At 45.8% G+C, this 25,596-nt stretch overlaps 1 protein-coding gene across 17 annotated transcripts in view; it reads left to right on the forward strand.

The window, feature by feature from the left end:
* CLASP1 (cytoplasmic linker associated protein 1) overlaps positions 1–25,596 on the forward strand; it is a 217,155-nt gene that overhangs the window by 79,160 nt on the left and 112,399 nt on the right. For all 17 annotated transcript variants that reach the window (XM_058664314.1, XM_058664322.1, XM_058664315.1 and 14 more), the window contains one exon: positions 5,752–5,819. In XM_058664314.1, the coding sequence (XP_058520297.1) occupies positions 5,752–5,819 (68 nt within the window). The remainder of the gene's footprint in view (positions 1–5,751; positions 5,820–25,596) is intronic.

Genomic DNA, 25,596 nt, shown 5'->3' on the forward strand with positions numbered 1-25,596 from the left:
TGTTTATTCTCTGGATGTTAGTGTAGGTATAACTGACCTCCTTGGCTTTGGCTTTACAATGCTTATAAGGAGTAAGATAGGCTATCTTGACCTGGAATCCTGCAGTGTTTTTTCAACTTGTGTGCATTAACCCCAGTGGTTTATATTATAATGACTCTTTTTTTAAGATTTTATTTTTTTATTGGAAAGTCAGATATACACATAGGAGGAGAGTCAGAGAGCAGGATCTTTTGTCTGTTGATTGACTCCTCAAGCGGCTACAATGGCCGGAGCTGAGCTGATCTGAAGCCAGGAGCCAGGAGCTCTTCCAGATCTCCCATGAAGGTGCAGGGTCCCAAGGCCTTGGGCCATCCTAGACTGTTTTCCCAGACCACACGCAGGGGCCGCCAGGACTCAAACCAGGGCCCATAAGAGATTCCAGCGCGTGCAAGGCGAGGGTAACTACTGAGCAATTACGTTGAGCCCACAAATTTTAATTTAACTTTTTTTCTGGGTTGAAAATTGGTCATATAATCGGAGTTCCAGTTTTAAAGATGGAAGGTTATTGTTTGGAGATGTCTCTTATTTAATGTAGGCATTTATACCTATAGATTTCTTTCTAAAGTAGACTTTCTACTTTAATCAGCTCTCCAAAGATTCCTTATGTTGCTGACTCATTTGTAGCTGTATTTTACTGATTGCCTTTTTGTTTTTGTCTTTTACTGCTTAGGGGCATTTTGTTTAATATCCACATGATTTATTACTTTTTTCTTGTTACTGATATTTAATTTCTGCTCATTGTAATCAGAGGACATATATTTTATGGTTTCAGTTTGAAATCGAAATGTTTTGAGGTTTACAAAATTTACTTTTTTATTGTTTACCCTGTGGATTGTAATTAACATGTTTTAGCAATTTTTTTTGGGTTTAATGTCATTTAATTTCAATATTTAAAATTAAGCTATAACTGTTTTCTATCCTTTTTTTGCTATTATTGTCATGAAAATTACCTTTGTATATTATAAGTCCACCAACTCACTTGGTTTTTAGTTATTGCTTTATGCCTGTCCTGTTGAAGCTACCTAGGACAATAAGAGTTTAAAATGCCTTTATGTTTATTTCCTCTTTAGTTATGTTTGTTGTTTTTAACATGTATTTGTAAGGCAGTTTCAAAAAGTGGGAAACAGAGAGGAGCATGATCCTTCCACTGCCTGGTCAATCTGCAAGGGTCAGTGCTGGGCCCAGCAAAAGCCAGGAGTCTGAAAGTCCATCTGGTCTCCATGTGGGTGGCAGGGCTCCCATCACTTGGGTCAGGTTCCACTGGTCTTCTGAGCCAATGAGCAAGGGGCTGGATCAGAAGTAGGACAGCTGAGTCGAACCCCAGATGGGGTCCTCGGGACGTAGGTGGTACTTCAACCTGCAGTGCCACAACGCTGACCCCTGGTGCATTTCTTGAGGCTGTAGGTTCATGTTCTCTATCAAATTCATGATTATTTTGACTGTTATTGTTTCAGTTTCTCCTGGTCCATTCCTTGGACTTTATTGTTTGAACTTTAATAATTGGTGTTGTAAGATGATCTCTGGGCCTGTTCATCACTACCCCCTGTGCTCCTCAGATCATTGTCAGACCTGCCAGTAAGCCCCGGAAATGATGTGTTCACTTGCACTGTACTTTTCCCTTGTAGAATTTCTGTCTAGTTCTGTTTCCTAATGCTGTAAGTTCTTCCTGCTTCGCTGTCTGAACCCTGAAGCTTGCTCGGTTGGCTCAGTGGTCAGCTAGCGACTGGGTAGAGGTGTCTCCCAGTGTGTGGACAGGGAGTTTACACCTCTGCCTCTTCTCCAGCTCCTGCAGAGTCTCAAGGTCAAAGGTGCCCTTCTGGCCCTGCCCTGGGCATGCACGTCCATGTGGCCTTCTGGGGTCCCAGTATGTTGGTGCTTCCAAAGTTTCCAGTGACCACCTCGTGCTCTAGTTTCTCCTCTCAAGGTTTGGTCGGCTGCTTTGCCACGGTGTGTTGCTGCCTCCTGGCAGCTGCCAAGTCATTGCTCCTGACTGATCCTGTCCTCTGGAGCCTCAGATTAGTTCTCGGTGGAGACAAGGCTGCAAGTAGGGCACAGGGATGTGCCTGCAGCTAGAAGGATGCTGCTCTGGGCCTGCTGGGGAGGCGCCTGCTGTTTGCTTTCAGGAGGGAGGGAGAAGTCTGATGTTGCTGCCAACAGCCAGCTGTTTCTGAGAAGTTCAGTAGCTTGCAGCTCTTCGTTCCACTTTCGGAGTTCGGAAGCGGTTGATTTGGACACTTCTGTTCAGTGTTCTCTTTGCCTCTTTGGAGGTCCTGTTCTGCCAGTCTCCTTCTTTGGTGAGTGTTAGGGGCAGGGTTCGTGACGTTTTCTTGTTCACACTCCCCTGTCCTTCAGAAAGTGGCTTGCCTCCTTTTCGGTGCCAGCTGCTGTCTCTGCCTTGCGTGTCCTGTAGTCCTTGTGGTTGCCAATGCTCAGCAGACACTCTGAGCCGAGTGGGTAGTGTATGCTATGGGCTTGTTGGTCTTTACCTCCAGGGGATAGTTCAAAATTACTATTTTATGTTGTAAAATATGCTAGCAAGTAATTCATTGGATATTGGATCAGAATCTTACAGAGAACTCCAATTGGATGGACTCAGAGTTTAATTTAAAATCCTAATTTACAGAAATGAGGAAAAAATGTTAGTGGTTATTTGTCAAGGAAGTAGAGACATTTATTATTATAAATTGAGATCCAGAGATTTCAAAAAAAATATGTAATGGCTTCAGAAACTCATCATTAGTTACTCAGCCAGTGTCTTTTTTTTTTATTTTAAAGATTTATTCATTTTTATTACAGCCAGATATACACAGAGGAGGAGAGACAGAGAGGAAGATCTTCCATCCGATGTTTCACTCCCCAAGTGAGCCGCAACGGGCTGATGCGCGCCGATCCGAAGCCGGGAACCTGGAACCTCTTCCAGGTCTCCCACGCGGGTGCAGTGTCCCAATGCATTGGGCCGTCCTCAACTGCTTTCCCGGGCCACAAGCAGGGAGCTGGATGGGAAGTGGAGCAGCTGGGATTAGAACCGGCGCCCATATGGGATCCCGGGGCTTTCAAGGCGAGGACTTTAGCCACTAGGCCACGCCGCCAGGCCCTCAGCCAGTGTCTTTTAATGTAGAAACCCATCCTTTAGATTTGTGCAAATTGGTAGTGTCCATGGGAGGCCTTTATTTTACTGTGCTTGGAGCTAGTGGGAGCTGTTGGGTTGTGTGCTGGTGTGGACGGTAGAGCCAGGCTGTTGTGCTCTGCAGGCTTCAGTCCCTGAGGGCTGTGTGCTGGTGTAGATGGCAGAGGCAGGCAGCTGTGCTCTGCAGGCTTCAGGCCCTTAGGGCTGCATGGTGGTATAGATGGCAGAGCCAGGCTGCTGCACTCTGCAAGCTTCAGACCCTTAGGGCTGCATGGTGGTGTAGACGGCAGAGCCAGGCTGCTGCGCTCTGCAGGCTTCAGACCCTGAGGGCTGTGTGCTGGTGTAGACGGCAGAGAACCAGGCTGCTGCACTCTGCAGGCTTCAGACCCTGAGGGCTGCATGGTGGTGTAGACGGCAGAGGCAGGCTGCTGTGCTCTGTAGGTTCTGCCCTTGGCAGGAGCCTGTGAGTGACTTTATGAAACAGAATGAGTGCTGGGAAGAGTGGGGGACGGGCCTACCTAAGGAATTGTGGGTGACGGTGCAGGGGCTCACCAGCGCCAGGCATTTTGTAATAGTCGCCGGTTCAGTTGTGTCGGCCTGCCAGTGGCACTGAGTAATCCTTGACATGGAGAGAGAAGCGGCTGATTGTTTCACAACTTCCATTGTACCTGTGTTTTCTGTTTCTGTCAGTCATTTCAGGACAGTTGGACTGAAGTCCCCTCTGTCCTGCCACCTGGGAGCTTGCAGACAGGCTCACATCAGAGGTGGTGTTTGTGACTCAATAAAGTGGCACCTTGGGGGGCAAGCCCTGGCAACTTGGGCAATGATGTTATTTATGGACTGGTTAGGCTAGGGAGGGAAACAAACATCATAGGGAGTGATTTTAAGACATCTTTCCAGACACTGGACTTAAAAGTGAGTGGGAGTTTTGTTCATATCTAGGCTTGGAATGAGAATTAGATTTTTTAAAATTTCAGTTTGATTACTGGGTTTTAATTAATCTGGAGCAACCTAAGAGGCTTGTGAAGCTGCACCTGGGCTTAGAGGAAAAGATGGCTGGAGAAGTTGGCTGTGTCTTCCCAGGAATGGGAAATGGGGGTGCCGTGAATCAGGTGGGCTCACCCCTTCATTTTGCTAGTGGGGATTTTGGCCTCATTGCTGCTGGAATATAAATGCCAGAGTGAGGGACCACACGCCTCCAACGCCTGACCTGCTGCACGTAAGGGATGTGCGCAGGCCTTCTGGCATGTGACAAGTGAACGAACAAGTGTGTGACCTGCGACCAGAACGTTCTTCAGAGTGGAGTCTGGGACAGCACTTCGGGACGTGGAGGTGTCACCCTCCTGAGCGAGTGTCTGGTGGTTGGGGTATGGTAGAGTCCAGAGGACACAGCTCCCTTCTCCACCGCATAAAGCTTCCCGCTTCACCTGGGAAGATAAAAGCATTTTTAAAAATATTTATTTATTTTTATTGGAAAGAAAGATTTTAGCAAAAGAATGAGAGACAAATAGTCCATCCACTGGTTTGCTCCCCAAATGGCCACTGTGGCCAGAGCTGAGCCAATATGCGCTGATCCGAAGCCAGGAGCCAGGAGTCTCTTCTGGGTCTCCCATGTGGGTGCAGGGTCCCAAGGCTTTGGGCCGTCCTCGATGCTTTCCCAGGCCACAAGCAGGGAACTGGGAAATGGGTGAGCCAGGACATGAACCGGCCTTGCAAGGGGACAGATTAGCCAATTGAACCATTGCAGCAGGCTGAAGACATGTTTGGAATGATTAGAGCTGGTAGGACAGGGTTGGCATGTTAGAAGTTCTGAATTGCCAGTCTGGCCCCAGAAGTGAGTGGCATCAGTGAGAATACCGAAGGACCTTGCTTTTGCCTCAACCATTGAACTGAATCCAGTGTACCTGCGCGTTACTTGAAGACTCTTGAATTTTTGCTTTTTATAGAAGGGTTAAGTTTGTCCTCCTATCCTTTTTCCTCTCGTTTCCCGTCATTAGGATGGAATATTTTGACTGGCTAAGGAGTTTTGCTTCAATGTAAATGTCAAGTTGAATTGATGCACCAACAGAATTGGAGTCAGGAAGATTTGTTAAACCTGAAGATTATCCAGTAACAACATTTCTTACTAGAGAACTCATTCGTAGCCTTTCTGAATTAAGGCTGAGTTGTACAAAGGCTGTGTAGTGTGACATGAAAGCATTTTTAAAAGCTTAATGCTAAGCAGTTGACAGCTTGTGCTCAGAAAGACACAGGAAAGTTAGATCCTTTTCATAGTTACAGATTTTGTGCGGAATAGCAAGAAGCCTGGGTTCTCCTCAGCAGGATCACGGTTCCTTGCGTGGGGGTGGGTCTTGGTTTGCTTGTCTGTCCTGTGGGCGGAGGCCGTCTTTGCTGGCGCTCCTGTGAGGTGGGATATCTTCAGCTGGACCTTGGCACCAGTGCTCAGTTATGAGCTCTTGTTACTGTTTGCTGTTAGCTAGATTTGTATCATTGCATGGTGAAATCAGTCTCACATTAGTGTTTTAATGCAGTTGACGATGGACAGTGATGATTAATAATTTGTGTTTGTTTTCATATTCATGCAGGTTGAATGTAATTTTTACAAAGTTTGATGAGGTTCAAAAATCTGGAAACATGATACAATCTGCAAATGGTAAGTAGATGAAGCAAGCTCCGTTATGTGTCAGTTGCGTGGATGCTGCTTCTGAACCGCTGACTTGGCTGTTCTCATCAGGGTTCCGAGTATGGTAACAGCCTCTGTCTGCCCACCTTCCCGGATCAGAAACTGTGGCGTCCTCACTGGCTTGTTTTCCGAGCCTGTTGGCTTTCTTTTTAAAAATGCCTGCTGCCTCCTGATCACTCTCCCCGTGACTGTGGCCATCTTCGTTCTCGGCCTTCTGTGGAGGCCTCCTAAGCAGTCTCCCCTTGTAGTCTTGTGCCAGCAAGACTGTTTCTCCTCTCAGCCAGAGTAGTTCTTTTAGAATGTACATATTGTGGTGTTAATGCCTTGCTCTGCACTCTCGAAGGGTTGCCACCACACCCTGACTGCGACAGGCCCTGCATGACCTGGCCCCGATGCCCACTCTGATGTCCTTCCTGTGGTGCTTTCTGGGCATCCATGGTTACGGCCCCGTACCCTCAACCCCTTGTCCACATGTCTGCTGCAGCGTCACTGCAGGCAGAGGGCTTCCGTGGCAGCGTCTCTGGTGTTTGCAGGAAGATGTGGCCTTATGCTGCTTGATATTTCTTATTAGCATTCATCACTACAGAACACTTGTTTACTCAAGTATTTTATTCCTTTTATATTCCTATATTTTCTTTATACTGAATATGCTCAGACAGTTGTTGGTGCAAGTAAAAGTGCAATAAATAATGTTGGATAGATAAGGTCATGAGCATAGCATGCTTTGCAACCTGTTATTCCCTACTTAACACTACTTTGAGACATTCGAGGACATGTGGGCGAGTCTTGTGATTTTAGAAGAGAATGAAATGACAAAAGTATATAGCTGTATGAATAGTCATCAAGAAGTCCCTAGCTGCAAGAACTTTTTTTTTTCAAGATCTATTTTATGTGTTTGAAAGGCGGAATTACAGAAAGGGTAAGGGCTTCCACCTGCTCGCTCACTCCCCAGATGGCCCAGACTGAAGGCATCAGTTTCTGGTTTCCCATGTGGGTGGCAGGGGCCCCAGTGTTCTGGCCTTGCTCTGCTGCCTGGCCAGCAGATGGGGAGTGGGACAGTCAAGGCTCAAGCTGTGCTCCCGTGGGATGCTTGGTCATGGGAGCACGCTGGAGCACTGCTGCCTGGCCAGCAGATGGGAAGTGGGACAGTCAAGGCTAAAGCTGTGCTCCCGTGGGATGCTTGGTCATGGGAGCGCGCTGGAGCACTGCAGTGCAGCCCCTTCCCCCAGCGTTTCTTTCTCTGTGATTTCAAAAACTGTAACAATGTTGATGGAAAAAGAGAATACTTAGCAAAGTTCAGATATATCTAATGAAGAACATTTTTTTTACTTTTGCTGTATATATTTGTACCTGTAGTTTCATCCTCTGTTCTCCCTGCTGGTCAGTGTATTCTTGTGCGTAGTCTTGGAGTAATGTGCCTTTGGTAGACCTGGAAACAGAACCCTGATGTCTGAGTCACGCACGAGGGCCGAGTGGGTTAGGTGGTGTCCATGAGTACCCATGCAGTTGGTTTCTGGACACATGTCTTCCTTTGGTGTGGACTTGTGTGGTTTGTAGGATTTCTTAGTTTAAGAATCTTTGGCACTGACAAGTAGTGGGCCAGGGAGTGGAAGCCGTGGGCGAGGTGAGTTTGTGCTTCACTGGGTTTTCCTATGCAGTGACTCTTGGTAGAGTGGAGAGAGACAGTTGTGTGCAGGAACCCAGTGTGAGTTCTGACGACTGTGGCAGAGCCACGTGGGAGTCAGGGGGCAGCGGGTGCATACAACAGCCTTTCCCGGCCAAAGGGGAGGTGGAAATACCACACCCAGCTTTTCTGAGTGTGTGTGTCTGAGGAAGAAAGCAGCTCTTTGAGGCCTTTGTGTGAACCACAATAATTGGAAAGGAAGCATGAACTGAACATTGTTTTACACTTTTGGTTTTATACAATGCATGGGGGAACTTCAAAAAGTTTGTGGGAAGTGGACTTCAAAGATAGTGCAAAAAATGGGAAATCCATTCATTTTTTTTCCATAAAAAAAAAATTCTCCATGAGCTTCTTGAAGAACTCTCATATCAAGCATCATGATTTTAGCCGAAGGATGGAAAGTAACATGCATCACACTCTTAGGGTTGCTAACCAAGGTGGTTTTGTTTATCGTGTCCTGGAGAGGCCAGTCATGTGTTCAGGAGCCCTTAATGCCTCCTTTGTCCATCACTGACCGTCTACACGGCGTGGAGAAGTGACCGTAGCACTGGAAGGAGATCCGTCTCCTGTGTGTAATCCCTGCTTGGATCATTGCTTGACTCCTCTGACCCTTCTTCCGGTGACTCTGCTTCCAGAATGCCTGCGGGGCCGAGGCTGGCCTGGGGACGCAGTTCACCTCTCTCACAGGGGTAACGGGCCCAACTACTGTAACTCTCCTTGCTACCCACAGCAATTGCCTCTTCAGGAAGCTGGCCCTGGGATCGCAGCTGAGACCTGAGCCCAACTGGTGCCTCAGTCATGAGGCCAGATGCTCACCCCTTAAATAGTATCTAAATATTGCCTGCACTGTCTTCAATGTTCACTGTTGGGCTTCTGTTTCAGAACAGTGAGGATTTTTGAGACACTTCCTTTTTTAAAAAAATAAAATTCACTTATTTTTAGTTGAAAGGTGCATATATAGAGAAAGAGAAAGGGAGAACAATCTTCCATCTGCTGCTTCATTCCTCAAACGGTCTCATTGGCTGAAGCAGGAGCTGTCCAAAGCCAGGAGCCCGGAGCGTCTCTTCTGAGATTCCCATGTGGGTGTAGGTACCCAATAACCTGAGTCATGCTTCTTTGCTTTCCCAGGCCATTCGCTGGGAGCTAAACTGGAAATAGAGCACCCAGGAATAAAATTGGTGCCCAAAGAAGATGCTGGCACTGCAGGTGGATGCTTAACCTACTGTGCCATGGCACAGGGCGCCACGCTTCCTTTTTCTTATCCTTATTTGGGAAATTTTAACTATTGAGCAGGCTAGAACAGGACAATGAACTTTTTGTGGCCGTCACCCAGTCTTGAGTACTGCCAGTGTGTGGCCAGTTGTGTTTCATCCCAGTGAAGGCAGGGCCTGGTGATGGTGAGCAGTTGGTGTTTGTCCTTGTTGAGTCAGGCTACAGGCATGGACACAACTCTTCCTCAGGTTAGAAAATGAGCCTCTGTAATCAGCAGTGTGAGAAGTGGTAGCCCCACGCCAAGGTCCCCATGCCTGCAGCTGTCATGCGAGAATGGAGGGGAACTCTGCAGGCTCACACTTCTTTCCAAGAGCAAGGAAAAAAAGGTGAAGGGGAATGTCGTAATGTGAAAGGGAAGGAGGGGAGGACCCCAGTCCCCAGAGGGTTTTGACTAAGGCCTCTTGATGACTGTGTGTTCCGCCAAATCCACCACCCACCCTCCCCTACACTTTCGTGTTTCCTACTTTCCGTATTGCGCAGCTTGATTCTGGAGTGTCCTGTGTGAGCTGGAGCTGAGCAGAGGCCAGGTGAAGCACCAGGCAAGGGTACCTGGCAGCATGGAACTCTTGGCAGTGCTCCACAGGCTGTGGGCAGAGGTCCTGGTCCCTGATGCTGCCGCTCTGTGGAGTGGCACTCCCCACACTGGACCAACAGACTCACATCTGTACTTCATGTCTTGACAAGTGCCTTCTGAGAGAGTGGCGGCCATGAGGGTTTGTCCGTCACTGCTGCGGACACTCGCTGGTCCTCCACAGGACGTGCTGGCTCAGCCCTGGGAGAGCCCACATACACATCCCTCCCCTTAGGCAAGGCTGCTTTTCTGCGGTGTGACAGGCAGATGGTTTCACCTTGTGAAACACAGCCTGCTCTTCTGTGAAGCTGCAGGCATTCCTGGCAGAGGTAGACAGAACCCATGAGGTCGTGTGTAGCACGGGGATGTGCCATTCTGTCCACTTGCCCCGTTGTAGGAGTGCACTCATTTTTAAAATAAGATTGTCACTTCACAATGACTGTCAGTTCAGATGTTTAGGGGCATGTGTTTTCAAATACAGAGTGTATTTTCTTTAAGTTGACAGTGCTGCTTTCTCGGACTCTGCCTTGTTGAGATGGCATTCCGACATCACACAGTCGTCCTACCCATGTGTTCCCAGATCTGCTGTAGTTTCATTCATGGGCATTTGGATTCTTCCTTGTCGTACAAAGCACCCGAGTGTTGTATTGGCAGGAGTGGGATTTGGGGTCGTGCAACAGTTCTCTGTGTAACTGGGCATCCTCACAGCGTTTCCACACTGTGTTTGATTCCTGACAGCAATTCCATGGTCTTCAATACAGAGGATTTTCCATGTGAAGCAGGCTCTCACTATGGTTTGCACTCTGTCACCCACTCATGGAAGATGCTACATGTTTTCCTGTGCTCAGTGCCGTGCGTAGACCTCCCTTGGAAAATTCTCTGCTTATTAATTCTTAGCTGTTGTTTGGGGGAGACACAGGTCTCTTTGCTGATTGACTCCCCAGATTGAGGCAGTGGCCTAGGTCGTGCCGGGCCAAAGCACAGAGCTGGGGACAAAGTCCCGGTCGCATACCTGGTTGGCAGGAGCCCAGTGTCCTGAGCCATCCTCACGGCCTCCCAGAGTCTGCGTTGGGAGCCGCGACGTGGACCCAGGTGGGCCATCATGGAGAACAGGTGTCCTGGCCAGAGGCTGAAGCCCTAGGCTGAATGTCCATTCCTCTCGTCCCCCGATTTTGAACATGGTTGTGTATTCATTTTTGATCTGTAAGAATTCTTTATATGGGCCAAGTATGATGACTCAATTGACCAATCTTCCCCTTGCAAGCATCAGGATCCCATATGAGTGCTGGTTCGAGTCGTGGCTGCCCCACTTCTCATCCAGCTCCCTGCTTGTGGCCTGGGAAAGCAGTTGAGGACGGCCCAAAGCCTTGGGACCCTGCACCCGCATGGGAGACCCAGAAGAGGCTCCTGGCTTCTGGCTTCAGATCAGCGCAGCTCCTGCTGTTCTTGCCACTTGGGGAGTGAACCAATAGATGGATCTCTCCCCTGTTCTCTATAAATCTGCCTTTCCGATAAAAATTTTAAAATACACCTTAGAAAAAAGAATTTATATTTTCTGATCTAAGACTTACCAGAAAGTTGATTTTCCAAATATGTTTTTTTCTCCATTGTACAAATCATTTCTTCACAGTGGCTTTTGATGTACACGGGTTCTAAGTGCCAGGCAGGTTCACAGTGGCTTTTGATGTGCACGGGTTCTAAGTGCCGGTCAGGTTCACAGTGGCTTTTGATGTGCACGGGTTCTAAATGCCGGTCAGGTTCAGTTGCCGTTCTGTTGTTGCTGCTGCTTTGGTCCATACTGCTTGGAGAAAAACTCTCCAGATTTGTGCTCAATTGAAAGAGGATTTGATAGAATGGCAGGGGTCCTCAACACAGGGTGGTGTGTTCTCTTGTGATGTTTAGTTGTTCGTATTAAATGAAACCCAAGTGCTTTAAGTTTAAATACATGACAGAGTTGAGATTCAAACAGCAGCGAGAAAGCAGCCAGGTGGCCGTGTGCAGTGGGTTCCCCATCTGTAACAGGGAGCGTCATCTTTGTGTAATTTCTCTGTTGCTAGGTTACCTGAAGGGCTTTCAACTTTGCATCACAAAAATATGGGAATTAAAAATATGTTCCTTATAGATGGACCCATTTTTCCATTCATCTCTGTGTAATTAGCAAAGCTCTTGAAACAAAAATTACAGTTTTTCCTTCCCTGGGCTTGAGAAAGCAGGTGTGCTTATGCTCATGGGTGAATTGAGTTTTCAGTGTGAAAAGTCAGTAATTATGGACTCCTCAGGACCCTTTATGTGGGTCTGCTTAATGGTCTAATGCGTCTGATTGGAGTGGGACCTGTGAACATTAATTTGATTGTAAAATGTGCATGACTTTTGAGTTTCAGAAAATTTCATGTTGGTTAAATCCGTGAAAATCCTGAAGTCTGTAGTGATAGAAAAGACAATATATTTGCTGAATGAAGCTATAAAATAAGTGACAGTCATGAAATTGTTGCTGCTTATATATGCTTGTGTCTAGGATGTCATTTTGCTGCCAAACCTATCCTGCTTTATTTTCTTATGATAAAAAAGCTATTTATCTTGGAAAGTATTATGGATATAATTTCTTCTACCTGTCCAAGTCAGAAGCCAGGTATACTGCTGGTATAGCTGGACAAAAAGTCTTCATTGGAAAAGCGTGTGTGTTACCCTTGCTGCATGATGAAGTCTCACCACTGGTGTCCGGGGGTGCGGGGCAGCCTTGAGAAGCAGTGACTGTGAGTAAGTGAGTGGGTGTCTGTGATGCTGGCTGCCCCGTCCTGGCCTGTTCAGGAGAGGGCTGAGGTTGGGGACATGTTGCTGTGGTTGTGATTTGCCGGATGGTGTGTCCCTATGCTGCCAGCTGGATTGAGCTGTGCTGGACCAGCCTAGAAATATCCACTCACAAACAGAACGCCTTCCGGTGCCAGCTTAGGTAGCGTGAGCTGTAGGGCACAGCATGTTTTATCTTCTATAGGTTGCTGCTGCTTCTTTTTTTTTAATTTTGATTTAAAATTTTGAATTTTATGTTACAATTCTGTATCGTCTGGGATTCCCCTACCCCCAATTTGCACACCCTAACTGGTTTTACCCATATTGTCAATTCCATCAATCTGCGACTTAAGTGTACCCCGAGATTGATGGTCTAGATAAGGTCAGACAGTCCAGCAGCCCATTGTCCAGATATCTCCAACAGTTTCCCTGGAAGTCCGTCTTTTGTGTGGAAGTTGGGATAAATGTTGTGTTACATCTTCACATCTGGATAAGGTAGTCTTTATTACTCCATCACTATACATTCCAATTTGCATGATAGATTCCTTATATTAGAGAGAACATATGGTATTTCTCTTTTTTGTGCAGGGGAATATTTTTTTCATTTGCTATTTTTTTTAAATTGCTTTTGATGATTTTTTACATAGTTGATTAGGATCTGAGGGTCAAGGGCTACTGGAAGGTGGGTGAGATCACAATTTCCACATTCTTTTTTTTTTTTCTTTTCCTTCCTATATTTGGGGGAAATGGGGAGAAAAGTAAAAAACCACCCCCAGCCTCCCAAATGCCTTTGCACCCCAGGATGGAGGACAGCCACCTCATACCACGCCAGGGTCCCTGATGTGGGGCATGCTCTGAGGGTCCTGCTCATGAGGTTTCAATAGTTCAATAGTTCTGAATTACTGCCCATCTCGCCACTCTAAGCACGAAGAAATCTCTCCAGAATCCATTGGCTGACATAGTCCACCTTAGAGTCTCCGTTTGCTCAGGACAGTCACTGCCTACACTTGGCTGGGGTAGTTGATCAATTTGTTCTGTCCTCTGTTATGGTACCAGGTGTCCTCTGCAGACTGTAATGTATTGCCATGTGCTCCATGTGCACCTGGATATGCTGTCCACTGCTCCATCTAAGCCACTGAGAAGGTCCAGCTCTGACTCATGCACCCCACGATCAGACCATGGAACCTGCAATTCTTTCCATGGTTGGGGTTCTGAGTCCAGCAGTTCAGTTGGGGGGATCCCCATAGAAACTTCATCTGTGATGATCCCAGACCTGGTTCTTATCTGTGCCTGCCAGTACAGGGTCCATAATGGTCTGTTGCCCCAATCAGCTTATGCATATGCTGGTGGTTGCAGTATAGATGCCTGTCCAAAGAGGAGTGGTTAAAGAAACTGTGGTTGGACTAAATTGAAATAATAAAAAAAAAAACTATACACAGAATCAGCGAATCAAAAAGCTGGTTCTTTGAGAAGATAAACAAAATAGACACCCCACTGGCCCAACTGACAAAGAGAGAAACAAGAGAAAGTGAGAATTAACAGCCTCAAAGATGAAAAAGGCAACATAACAACAGACACTGCAACCATTAAGAAAATAGTCAGAAATTACTATGAACAACTGTACTCCAACAAATCAGAAGATCACCAGGAAATGGAAAGGTTCTTAGACTCCCACCACTTACCAAAACTTAGCCCAGAGGCAACAGAAGACCTGAACAAACCTTTAACTGAGGCAGAGATTGAATTAGTGATTAAAAATCTCCCAACAAAGAAAAGCCCAGTTCCAGACAGTTTCACTGTAGAATTCCAAGCAGAGCTAACCCCAATCCTCTACAAACTCTCCAAAACAATAGAAAAGGAAGCAACCCTTCCAAACTCATTCTATGAAGCCAACATCACCTTAATCCCAAAACTGCATAGAGAACCAACAGAGAAGGAAAACTACAGACCGATCTCCCTAATGAACATTGATGCTAAGATTCTCAACAAAATCCTAGCCAATAGAATTAAAAAAACATCAGACAGATCATTCATCCAGACCAAGTAGGATTCATCCCGGGAATGCAGGAATGGTTCAACATTCGGAAATCTATAAATGTAATACACCACATCCAAAAACTGAAAAACAAAATCCCATAATACTGTGCCAGGCCCTGTACTTGCTAGTACATACAAGAATCTGGTCTGAGAATACCTCAGACAAAGTTTCTTTGGAGATCACCCCAATCGAAATGCTGGACTCAGAACCCTAACCAAGAAAAGACAGAAGACAGAACAGGTCAATCTCAGCTATATGTTGGCAGCGAAATACTGGGCAAATGGAGACTCTATGATGGACTATGTCAATCAGTGGATTCTTCAAAGACCTCATTATGCTTGGAGTGGCAAGATTGGCAGCGATTCATAACTGGTGAACTATCAAAACCACTTGAGCAAGAACCTCGGAGCATGCCCTACATCCGAGACCTGGGAAATTGGGTGGGCCTTCTCCTTTAATACCCCCCTTTAAACATGAAGGAGACAATATGGAAATAATAGTCTTACCCACTTTTCTATAGCCCTTGAACCTTTTTCTCCCTAATTAACTATGTAAAGATTGTCAAAAATATAATTAAGAAAAAAGCAAAAACAAGAATCACATAATAGTATCAATTGACGCAGAAAAAGCTTTCGACAAAATACAACACCACTTCATGTTAAAAACTCTAACCAGGGTAGGCATAGAAGGAACAATCCACAACATAATCAAAGAAATGTATGAAAAACCCAATGCCAGCATCATAATGCATGGAGAAAAGCTGGAACCCTTCCCACTGAGATCTGGAACAAGACAAGGATGTCCACTTTCTCCACTACTATTCAACATAGTCCTAGAGGTACTTGCAGAGGCCATAAGACAAGAAAAAAAAATCAAAGGAATCCAAATGGGAAACGAAGAAGTCAAGCTTTCACTATTCGCAGATGACATGATCCTTTACATAGAAGAGCCAAGAGACTCAATACAGAGACTGCTAGAACTTGTACGAGAGTTTGGTAGAGTGGCGGGGTACAAAATTAATGAACAAAAATCAACAGCCATAGTGTATGTAAACAGCCCCAAGATGGAAAAAGATCTAACTAGCAAGATACCATTCAAAATAACAGAGAAAAGTATGAAGTATCTAGGAATAAATCTAACCAAAAATGTAGGAGACCTTTTTGAAGAAAACTACAAACTACTTAAAAAAAAATTGAACAAGGCCTCAAAAGGTGGAGTAACATCCCATGCTCCTGGATAGGTAAAATCAGTATTGTCAAAATGTCTATACTACCAAAAGCAATATATACATTCAACGGTATCCCAGTCAAAGTACCCAAAACATTCTTCATGGAACTGGAAAAAATGATACAAAGGTTCATCTGGAAACACAAAAAAATCATGAATAGTTAGAACCATCCTGAAGAATAGGAAGTTAGCAGGGGAATCACAGTTCTAGACCTCTGGACATACTATAGGGCGATGGTTATCAAAACAGCGTGGTACTGGCACAAAGATAGAGAGGAAGATCAATGGAGCAGAATAGAAACAACAGAAGGGAACCCACACATATACAGCCAAATAATCTTTGACAAAAAAACAGGTGACAATCCATGCAAATGGGAAGGTTTCTTCCATAAACACTGTTGGGACAACTGGTTAATAGCCTGCAGCAACAAGATCTCACCACATCTGTCACCATACACCAAGATCAAATCTAAATGGATAACAGATCTAAACCTGCATCCAGAAACCTTCAAACTTTTGGAAGAAAGCGTTGGAAACACCCTGCAAGATTTAGGTGGAGGCCCTGACTTCCTAAACAGAACACCAAAAGCAGTAACAATCAAGTCCAAAATAAACAAATGGAACTACATCAAACTAAGAAGCTTCTGCACAGCAAGGGAAACAAGCAACAAAGTAAAAAAGCAACCCACAGGGCCTGGCGGCAAGATGGCCTAGTGGCTGAAGTCCTTGCCTTGGACGCCCCGGGATCCCATATGGGCGCCGGTTCTAATCCCAGCTGCTCCACTTCCCATCCAGCTCCCTGTTGTGGCCTGGGAAAGCAGACAAGGACAGCCCAAAGCCTTGGGACCCTGCACCCGCGTGGGAGACTCGGAAGAGGTTCCTGGTTCCTGGCTCCTGTCTTTGGATCGGCACAGCACTGGCTGTTGTAGTCACTTGGAGAGTGAATCATGGGATGGAAGATATTCCTCTCTCTCTCCTCCTCTCTGTATATCTGACTTTGTAATAAAAAAATAAATACATCTTTAAAAAAAGCAACCCACAGAATGGGAGAAGATCTTTGCACACTACATAGGTGAAAGGGGGCTAATCTCCAGAATATACAAAGATCTCCAGAACAACCAAAACACCAAAACAAACCACTCAAGAAACGGGCACAGGAAATGGGCAGACATTTCACAAAGGAACAAACCCAAATGGCAAACAAACATGAAAAAATGCTCAAGTTCCTTGGCAATAAAGGAAATCCAAATTAAGGCATCAATGAGGTACCACCTAATGCCAGTAAGAATGACTCACATACTAAAAACCACCATCAACACTTGCTGGCGAGGATGTGGGGAAAACAGAAGACTGGATAAGAAAGCTATGGTTCATTTACTCCATGGAATACTATTCAACTGTTTAAAAAAATGAAATGCAGTTCTTTGTGGCCAAATGGGCCCACCTGGAAACCATTATGCTAAGGGAAATGAGCCAATCCCGAAAGGTTAGATACCACATGTTTGCCTTAATTTAAGATGAAATGATGTCAATATGAAAAATAGTACCTGTAAATTGTAATATTATTTCAAGCTCTCACAGCCTATATCACATGCAATAAAATATTGTGATGTAATCAGTGAACCAACAATCAATGTGAGGCAGACTGCTCATGATCTACATCAAAGAACTGTAAAACCTAATGCGCTTTTTGAGGGGGGATCCGGGCCCGATCCTGACAACGTCTTAACAGGAGGTCATGTGCGTGGAGCAGGAGGGCACTCCAGAGTGGAGCAGGTGGTAAGGAGGAAGCTTGGATCCCAGCCATGAAGACTCCCAGACCTTCACCACAAACTATTAATATGAGCAACAGGGACTACATCCCAACTGCCTAGGAGACCACAGGGAATTGGATGCCCTCGGAGGCGGAGTACTCTGAGGTCACCCACCCCCAACCGGAGCTTCCGCTGGGGATGGAAGAAGTCCAAACACTACCGTGCAGAAACCAACGTCATCGGAAAGACAACCAGAAGCCCTGAGAGGTCCGCAGACACAAAAGAACAATAAATGTCCTTCGGGACCAGGGAGGAGAGCTTTCTCTGGTCCGAGCCTGGCTCCAACTCTGGACCCCCACCCTCCCTCACAATGACCATCAGGATTGCTCCGAAAACCCCTCATAGCAAACAAACAATCATACAAACTAAAAGAACCTAAAATAAATAGACAAACAACAAAAAGTAGAGCTTGGAATCTGACAGGAAAGAGCTGGCGTGGATTGGCTCATGCCTCGCTGGGTGGGACAGAAAGATTAGCCACTCCTCACCATGATGTTGGGGATTTTCCTGCACAACCCCCCGCCAAAATGTTCTGCACCTTAATTGTCGACAAATGTCTTGTTAGAGTTACAAGCCAGTCTAGATTATCCTAAAATCTTCCAAGATCAGCAAAATTATACTTCAACACAACAAATGGCTAAATACTAAAATGAAATAGACACGAGACAGCTGAATAGTACCTTATAGCCATTTTAAGGTATATAGTAGTCGGTCCTGTATATAAACTAAAATTGAAATGTCAGTGAGCTAATCATAGGTTGTGGTTAAGAACTTGTTTTTTTTTTTTTTTTTAACATACTGGTTACTCACAACCATGTCAATTCCATAATGTTGCAAATTGCTGTTGATGTTATATTGGGATTCTTAATTGACTGGGATGATATTCTACCAGCTCTAACTTCGGACCAGAAATGGTCTCCCCAAGAAACTGTTCAACCCATCTGGACAATAAGTAGCTGGACTCTATGCTTGGTATATGTTTGCAAGGAAAGAATCTTAATTGAATTTGAACTGCAATACTACATCAAGGTGGAGGAATCCACCAGGGGGTAGGGGCGTGGGGAGGGGGGGATTCCCAGAGCCTATGAAACTGTCACATAATGCAAAATAATTAATAATAATAAGAAAAAAACTCATGCACTTTTAAGACCCTATGCTTCTCGGTAATAGGGAGGGAGAGCAGAGAAATCTTCTATCTCCCTTAGAATGTGTGAGGAAGACGTGAAGTATGGCCTATTAGGATCATAACTGGTAACTCATGGGCAACAGACTCAAATCAGCATTAGGCAATAGTAAAACTATAAAGGCATATGGGGGGAATCAAGAGCGATCCTGACAATCTCTTAACAAGAGGTCATATGCACAGAGCAGGGGTGGACCCCAGAGTGGAGCAGGTGGACAGGAGGAGGCTTGTATCCCAACCCTGAAGACTCCTGGATCCTTACCAAGGACTATCAGTACGAGCTCCAAGGACTACATCCCAACTGCCAAGGAGACCACAGGGAGTTGGAGTGCCTTCGGACGCTGAGAATTCTGAGGTCATCCTCTCCTATTTGAATCTCCCACATGGGATGAAAGAAGCCCAAATCTTTCCTTGCAGGATCTGAGGTCATCAGAACGACAACCAGGAGCCCTGAACGGTCTGCAGAAACAGAAGAATAGTAAACTCCCTTCGGGACTAGGGAGAGGAACTTTTCTCTGGTCTTAATTCCAACTTTGGATCCCCACCCTCTCCTGCAATGACTATCAGGGTCAGCCCGGAGCACCCCCTCCAAACAAAACAAAACAAAAGCAACAACAAAAAAAATTAGAATAGATAGACAGAGAACAACAAGGAAAGCCTAGAACCAGACCGGAAATGGTCAGCAGGGACTCACATATACCTTACTAGATAGGATAAGAAAATAAGTTTCTCCTCACTGGGATATTGAAGGTTTCTCTGCACATGCCTCCTAAAACTGCTCTGCACCTCAACTGTTGACATATGTCTTGTTAGAGTTATAAGCCAGTTTAGACTATTCCTAAAATCTGCCAAGTTCAGTAAAAAGTATGCTTCAACACTATAAACTGCTAAATACTAAAATGAAAATAGACATGAGACAGCTGAATAGTACCCCATAGCCATTTCAAGGTGGATAGAAGCCGGTTGTATGTAAACTAAAATTGAATGTCAATGAAGTAGTCACAGGATGTGGTTAAAAACTTGCATTTTCTAACATATTTGTTACTCAGTACATGTCAATTAACTCCATAATGCTGTAAACTGTTGTTGATGTTATGTTATGGCTTTTAATTGGTCAGAACAATATTCTGCCAGCTCTGCTTTTAGACCAGAGATGGTCTCCCCAAAAAACTGTTGAATTGATCTGGACAATAAGATGCTGGACTCTATGCATGGTACATGCTTGCAAAGAAAGAAGCATGACTGGATTTGAACTGTAATACTGCAACAAGGTGGAGTTATCCGCCATGTGTGGAGGGTATGGGGAGGTGTTGCGGGAACCTCAGAGCCTATGAAACAATGTCATAAAATGAAATGTAATAAAAAAGAAACTGTGGTCGATACATCTACTCCGTGAAATACTACTTAGCCATTAAAAAGAATGAAATTAAATCATTTGCAACTAGATTGTCCCAACTAGAGACCATTATGCTCAGTGAAATAAGTCAATCCCCATAGGACAAATACCATATGTTCTCTCTAATATATGGAAGCAATCATGCAAATTTTAAGTTAAGTAACCCTTTCCATACTGTTTTTGCTGCATGCTAAATGTTTTGATATTTTTTATTTCATTTCATTTCTTCCAGATACTTTCTTTTCTCTTGTCAAATTATTGCTGGCTCATGGATCATGTGGTGGCATCATGTTACCCAAGAGGCTTTTGTGATTTTTTTCATCACCCATGTGTTGGCTATTCAGTGGCATGTTTTTTTGACTCCATGGTGCCGTAATCGTTGTTGTTTTAACTTCATACCTGTTGTTGACCTTATTTTGTGACTTCTAATTTAAGTGAACGTATAGTGATGGAGTGATAGAGATTAACTTATCTAGATGTGAAGATGCAATGCAATATGCATCCCTACTTCCAAATGAAAGATGGACTCCCAGTGAAACTCTTGGACATATCTGGACAATGGGCTGCTGGACTGTCTGACCTTATCTGGACCAGCAGTGTCAGGGTACACTTAAGCCGCAGACTGATGGAACTGTAACTTCTGTTGAAGGAATGTACTGTTGTGACAGTATGGGGAAAATCAGTTGGCCAGTGGGAACTGGGGGGAGGGAAGTCCCGGGCTCTATGGAATTATACCATAAAATTCAAATTCAAAATAAAAATTAAAAAAAAAAGGATTGTGTGTTCAATAGTCTGTGTTTTGAAGAAGAAAAAAAAATCTATAGTTGGTTTAAAAAGATTTTTAGTAGCAGTTTTAAAGAAGACTTTCTTCAAGGAGTAGCATCCGGTGGTGCGGACTCACACATAGGCATCGCTAGCCCTTTTGAAAGCAGTGTTTGATATGCATGTAGGCTTTTATTTTGGAAAGGGGAGGCGGTTGTCATTGATTCTGGCTCTTGCTGAGAAGTCTGTAGATGGACAGTTGGCTGGGGCTTGGGTTGCTGTGAGTAGGTATAACTCGCAGAACAGTGTTTCTTTGGTACCAAGATCGCTAGCAGCCCTGACTGCTGGAAAAGGTAGGCTCTGAGTGTAATTACTGCTGTTCAACTTGGAGATCAGACACTTGAGGCGCTTATAATTGCTTTAATAATAATGCCTCGGGTAAACTCTATGGTGTAATTTTTTTAAACTTTATTGCTGTTGTTGATTTTGTTTTATGGCTTTTCATTGAAGGGCATGTGTAGTAACCGCATGATAGAGCCTGTCATATCCACGTGTGAAGATATGATGCAGTGTGCTTCTCTGCTTCCAAATTAAAGAAGGCCTCCCAGTGAGACTGTTGGATATGTCTTGACAGTAGGGTGCTAGACTGTCTGCCATTGTCTGTACTGTCAATGTCAGAACACACAAAATTAGCAGAATGATGGACGTCTGCTTATGAAGGCCCATTACTACTGTAATAATATGGGGGAAATAAGTTGTGGGGAGGCCATCTGGAAAGGGGGTAAGGGAATTCCCAGAGCCTATGGTATTGTATCACAAAACTAAACATAGAAGGGGAGAAAAGGTGGGGGTGGGGAAGGTCTTGCATTGGTTGACTCACTCCCCAGTGCAGTGGCCAGTGCTGGCCGAAGTCAGGAGAATGAGACTCCATGCAGGCTTCCTATTGCACAGCAGGAACCCAGCACCTGCTGCCTCCCAGGTCTACTAGCACAGAGTAGCTGAGACTTGGAGCTGATACTCCGAAACAGGAGGTGAATGGTGTCATCGCCTACTGCAGCGTAAGGTCCACCAAGGGCTATCTTTAATCACCAATACTGAAGGTTTCAGGTTTTCTGTGATTGGGTTAATGGCAGGACAAGGAAGAGGGCGCAGCTCTTCTCTCAGTCCCAGGCTCCTCCCACCTGACAAGCCATCCTGCCCAGCTGGGAGCTGCCTGCTTGCTGGGCTGTCTCCTGGGCTTCTAGAATTGTGGCATTTCCGTCTTAGCTGTAGGGGCACAATTCGAAATGAAAGCAGATGAACACAGCAGGTGTGGGCAGTAACCCAAGATACTTTAGAGTGTGGTGGTCTTTATCTGGGCTTTGCCTAGGAGATTTGAGTCTCCTCAACTGAGGGCGCTTCTGGGTAAGGAGATACAAACCACATGACTTTGTCTTAAACAGCAGTTTAAAGGCAATGATGTGGTTTATTTTTCTGTGTAAAGATGGGAAGTTTTCTTGAGAAAATAGGATGGGACTGGTGCTGTGGCACAGTAGGGTAAGCTGCCATCTGCAGCACCAACATCACATATGGATGCCGGTGCAAGTCCCACTGTTGTACTTTCAATCCAGCTTCCTGCCAGTGACCTGAATCTTTAGGGCCCTTCACCCACAGACCTGTAAGAAGCTCTTGGCTGCTGCTTGGCCCAGCCCTGATCATTATGGTCATTTGGGGAGTGAACCAGCAAATGGAAGAGCTATTAAAAAAAAAAAGATGCAGGACTGTGAATGTGGGACTGGAGCATGGAATATTCAAATAAACCTACTGTATGTTCCAGAACCAGAAAGTGAGGAATGCTAAAAGAACACTAATTGGATTGTGTCAAATGGCCAAAGTTGGAGTACTATATTTACTTGTTTACTAAGGACTTAATTTTTTTTTTTTTTTTTTTTTTTGGTAAGTAGATCTACAGAGAGGAGAAGCAGAGAAAGATTCTCTCCCTGCCAGTTCACTCCCCATGTGGCTGCAGTGGCCAGAGCTGAGCTGGTCAGGAGCCAGGAGCCTCCGCTGGGGCTTTCACACAGGTGCATGGCCCTAAGGCTTTGGGCCATCCTCCACTGCCCTCTTAGGCCACAATGGCAGTACTCTTTCAATTTCTTTTTCTCCACCTGCCTAGCCAGTGAATAAATATTTTAAAGAGCAGTGTTTTATACTTGGGATTGGGAAAATGGTTAGTGGAGGACCAATTAAACAGTAAGCAGATAGGTTTGATAGTGGGTTCATTAAAAAGCCTTGTGGTTTTGGGCACTCGGATACAGAATGTTTGTATGTGCCCCCTTCCTTTTTTTTTTTTTCCCTTTTAAGTGTATCTTATTTATTTGAAAGGCAGAGAGAGAGAGAGAGAGAGAGAGAGAGAGAGCGAGCGAGAGAGACCTTTCATCCATGGGTTCACTCCCCAAGTGGCCACAGTGGGCTGGTGAAGGAGGCAGGAGCCTCTTCCCAGTCTTTCATGTGAGTGTGGGGGCCCAAACACCTGGGCCATCTTCAGCTGCTTTCCTATGTTCATTGGCAGGGAGCTGGCTTGGGAGAGGAGCAGCTGGGACTCAAACCGGCACCTATGTGGGATGCAGGCACTGCAGATAGTGGCTTAACCTACTACACCACAGCACTAGTCACTGTACATCGGTTTAATGCAAGTGAGTTTATCTTGGAGTACAGATGGGACTGCTGTGAGAAGATTAAGATTTAAGAATGTAGGCGCTTCTTTTAAATCATCTCTTTTTATGCGGAATTTATGGATTTATCTCTTTAGCTAAGAGGGTTCTTGAGATTGAGGCCATTAAAGGGCTGGGTGATTCAGAGGATTATTTGCACGTGTGGCAGGTAGCTCTGGTTGTTAGCACTTCAAGCCTGAGGGAATGTTCTGGGGAGAAACCTTTTGAAATTGGCTCCTTTTCTGACGTGCTTTTGTGCCTGGGTGCAGCTGTCAGAAAGAATTGGGTCAGCCCTGGAATGCCAACAGTGGGAGCAGCATTTCTGAGAGCGTGCTGGAGCAGCTTGGAGTCTGGGATTTGGGGCTGTGGTTTCCAGGGCGGTTCAGAGGTGAAGCAAGTACCGGCATCCCAGCGATTCTTTAGAGGATGTTCAGAAATCCTCAAGGAAGGCCACTTGCTTCCTTGAAGGAAGGCCCAGGCGTCAGAGCCCACAAACTGCTCACATCCGCTAACGGCGCTTAACGCTCCTTCCTTGACAGAGTGAACGTGTAAGTGTGTGTGAGCTCAGAACAGTGGACTGATTCTGCTTTTGAGGAGTTTTATGCAGGATCAGCCTGGTGTCCATACCCCCACTGTCCTGCTTGTGACAGTCCCAGGAATTCGTCCCCTCTGTGATGGTGTGTGCAGCTGCCCACTGTCCTTCAGGAAGGCTTGGTGCCCTTTGTTGCCTTGGGACCTCACACATGGCCACCCTGAGACCACACCTCACTTTTCTCCTGACCCAGGTTAGTCCTGCTCAGCCCCGAGGTCCTGGCACCCAGACTGCCTTAGAGTACCTTCCCCAGACTGGAGTGGCCTTTAGAAATTTGTTTTCCCAAAACTCTTCCCGCTGCGAGGCGTCAGCTCTTAGGTGCTGCCCTGCTTGGCCAAATTGCTGGCAGCCAGTCCTGTGATCTGGCACAGGTGGACATTTCAAAACCATCTCTGCATGCACAGGGGGAAGGCCCATGAAAACCACCTCGTACCACCTGTGAAAGGGAGAACTGGCACAGTTGCCAGGATCTTTGGTCCTTTGCTGCCTCACAAGGGTAGGGGCGTGAGGAATGAGTCTTTTCCGGATGTCTTAGTGAAGAGGACACAGTCGTCATGGGTTTTGCCCCGAGTGCTGGAAATGCCAGGCCCTTGGTTCTCTGTGAAGGTTCAGTGCCCTGAGGCCAGCAGGCTTTGCACCAGCAGGACTGCCAGGGTCCCTCTGGCCAAGAGTTGAGCTGGCCCGGTTGCAGACTGCTCAGCGGGACCATGGCAGTCTCTGCGTGTCCTGTTGGCGTGGTGAGCACTTGGTGAAGACACACACATTCATTCGCCAACCTTTAGAATGCAGACTTGGTCCAGCACATCAGAAGCTCTGGACATGCCTGGCATGGACTTCATGGGTTTGGCTTAGGCCAGGCTCAAGAATGAACATGTATATTTGATTTCTAGAAAATAGAGTCAGGTGGGGAAAAAGAGCCAAAACTCTTCTTTCCTATTTTGAACTTAGATTTTAGAATCTTCTATTTACCTGGAGTTCTTGGCATTGAAATGCAAGCCTCCTTGTCTGAATGTGGCTCAGACATGGCTGTCTGCTTAGACACCTGCTGCTGGCGACACGGCTGGACCCGTGGGACAGAGCAGGTGACATCTTCCAATGGACAAGGTACCTCTAGGATACTGTTCCTGCTGATGTGAGCTGGGCACACTGCGCCCCCTTCCCCTCCCTCTCAAGTTCCCGTGTGTCTGAGATGCTGAGACTGTGCCTGTCTGCTTGCTTGCTTGCTTGCTTCTTTCTTTCTTCTTTTTTTAAGATTTATTTTTATTGGAAAGTCAGATATACAGAGAGAAGCAATGACAGAGAGGAAGATCTTCCCTCCGATGATTCACTCCCCAAGTGACTACAACAGCTGGTGCTGTGGCAATTCAAAACCAGGATCCAGGAACTTCCTCCAGGTCTCCCAGCTGGATGGGAAGCTGTGCTGTAGAAGCAGAGCTCAGAGCCCAGCGTGGTGGCCTAGTGGCTGAAGTCCTCGCCTTGAACGCGCTGGGGTCCCTTATGGGCACCGGTTCTAATCCCTGTAGCCCCGCTTCCCATCCAGCTCGCTGCTTGTGGCCTGGGAAAGTAGTTGAGGACGGCTCAAAGCCTTGGGATCCTGTACCCGCATGGAAGACCTGGAGAAAGTTCCTGGCTCCTGGCTTCTAATTGGCGCAGCACTGGCTGTTGCAGTCACTTGGGGAGTGAATCATTGGATGGAAGATCATCCTCTCTGTATATGTGACTTTGCAA

This window comes from Ochotona princeps, chromosome 5, assembly GCF_030435755.1.
Source record: "Ochotona princeps isolate mOchPri1 chromosome 5, mOchPri1.hap1, whole genome shotgun sequence".
In the NCBI taxonomy this organism is placed as follows: domain Eukaryota; kingdom Metazoa; phylum Chordata; class Mammalia; order Lagomorpha; family Ochotonidae; genus Ochotona; species Ochotona princeps.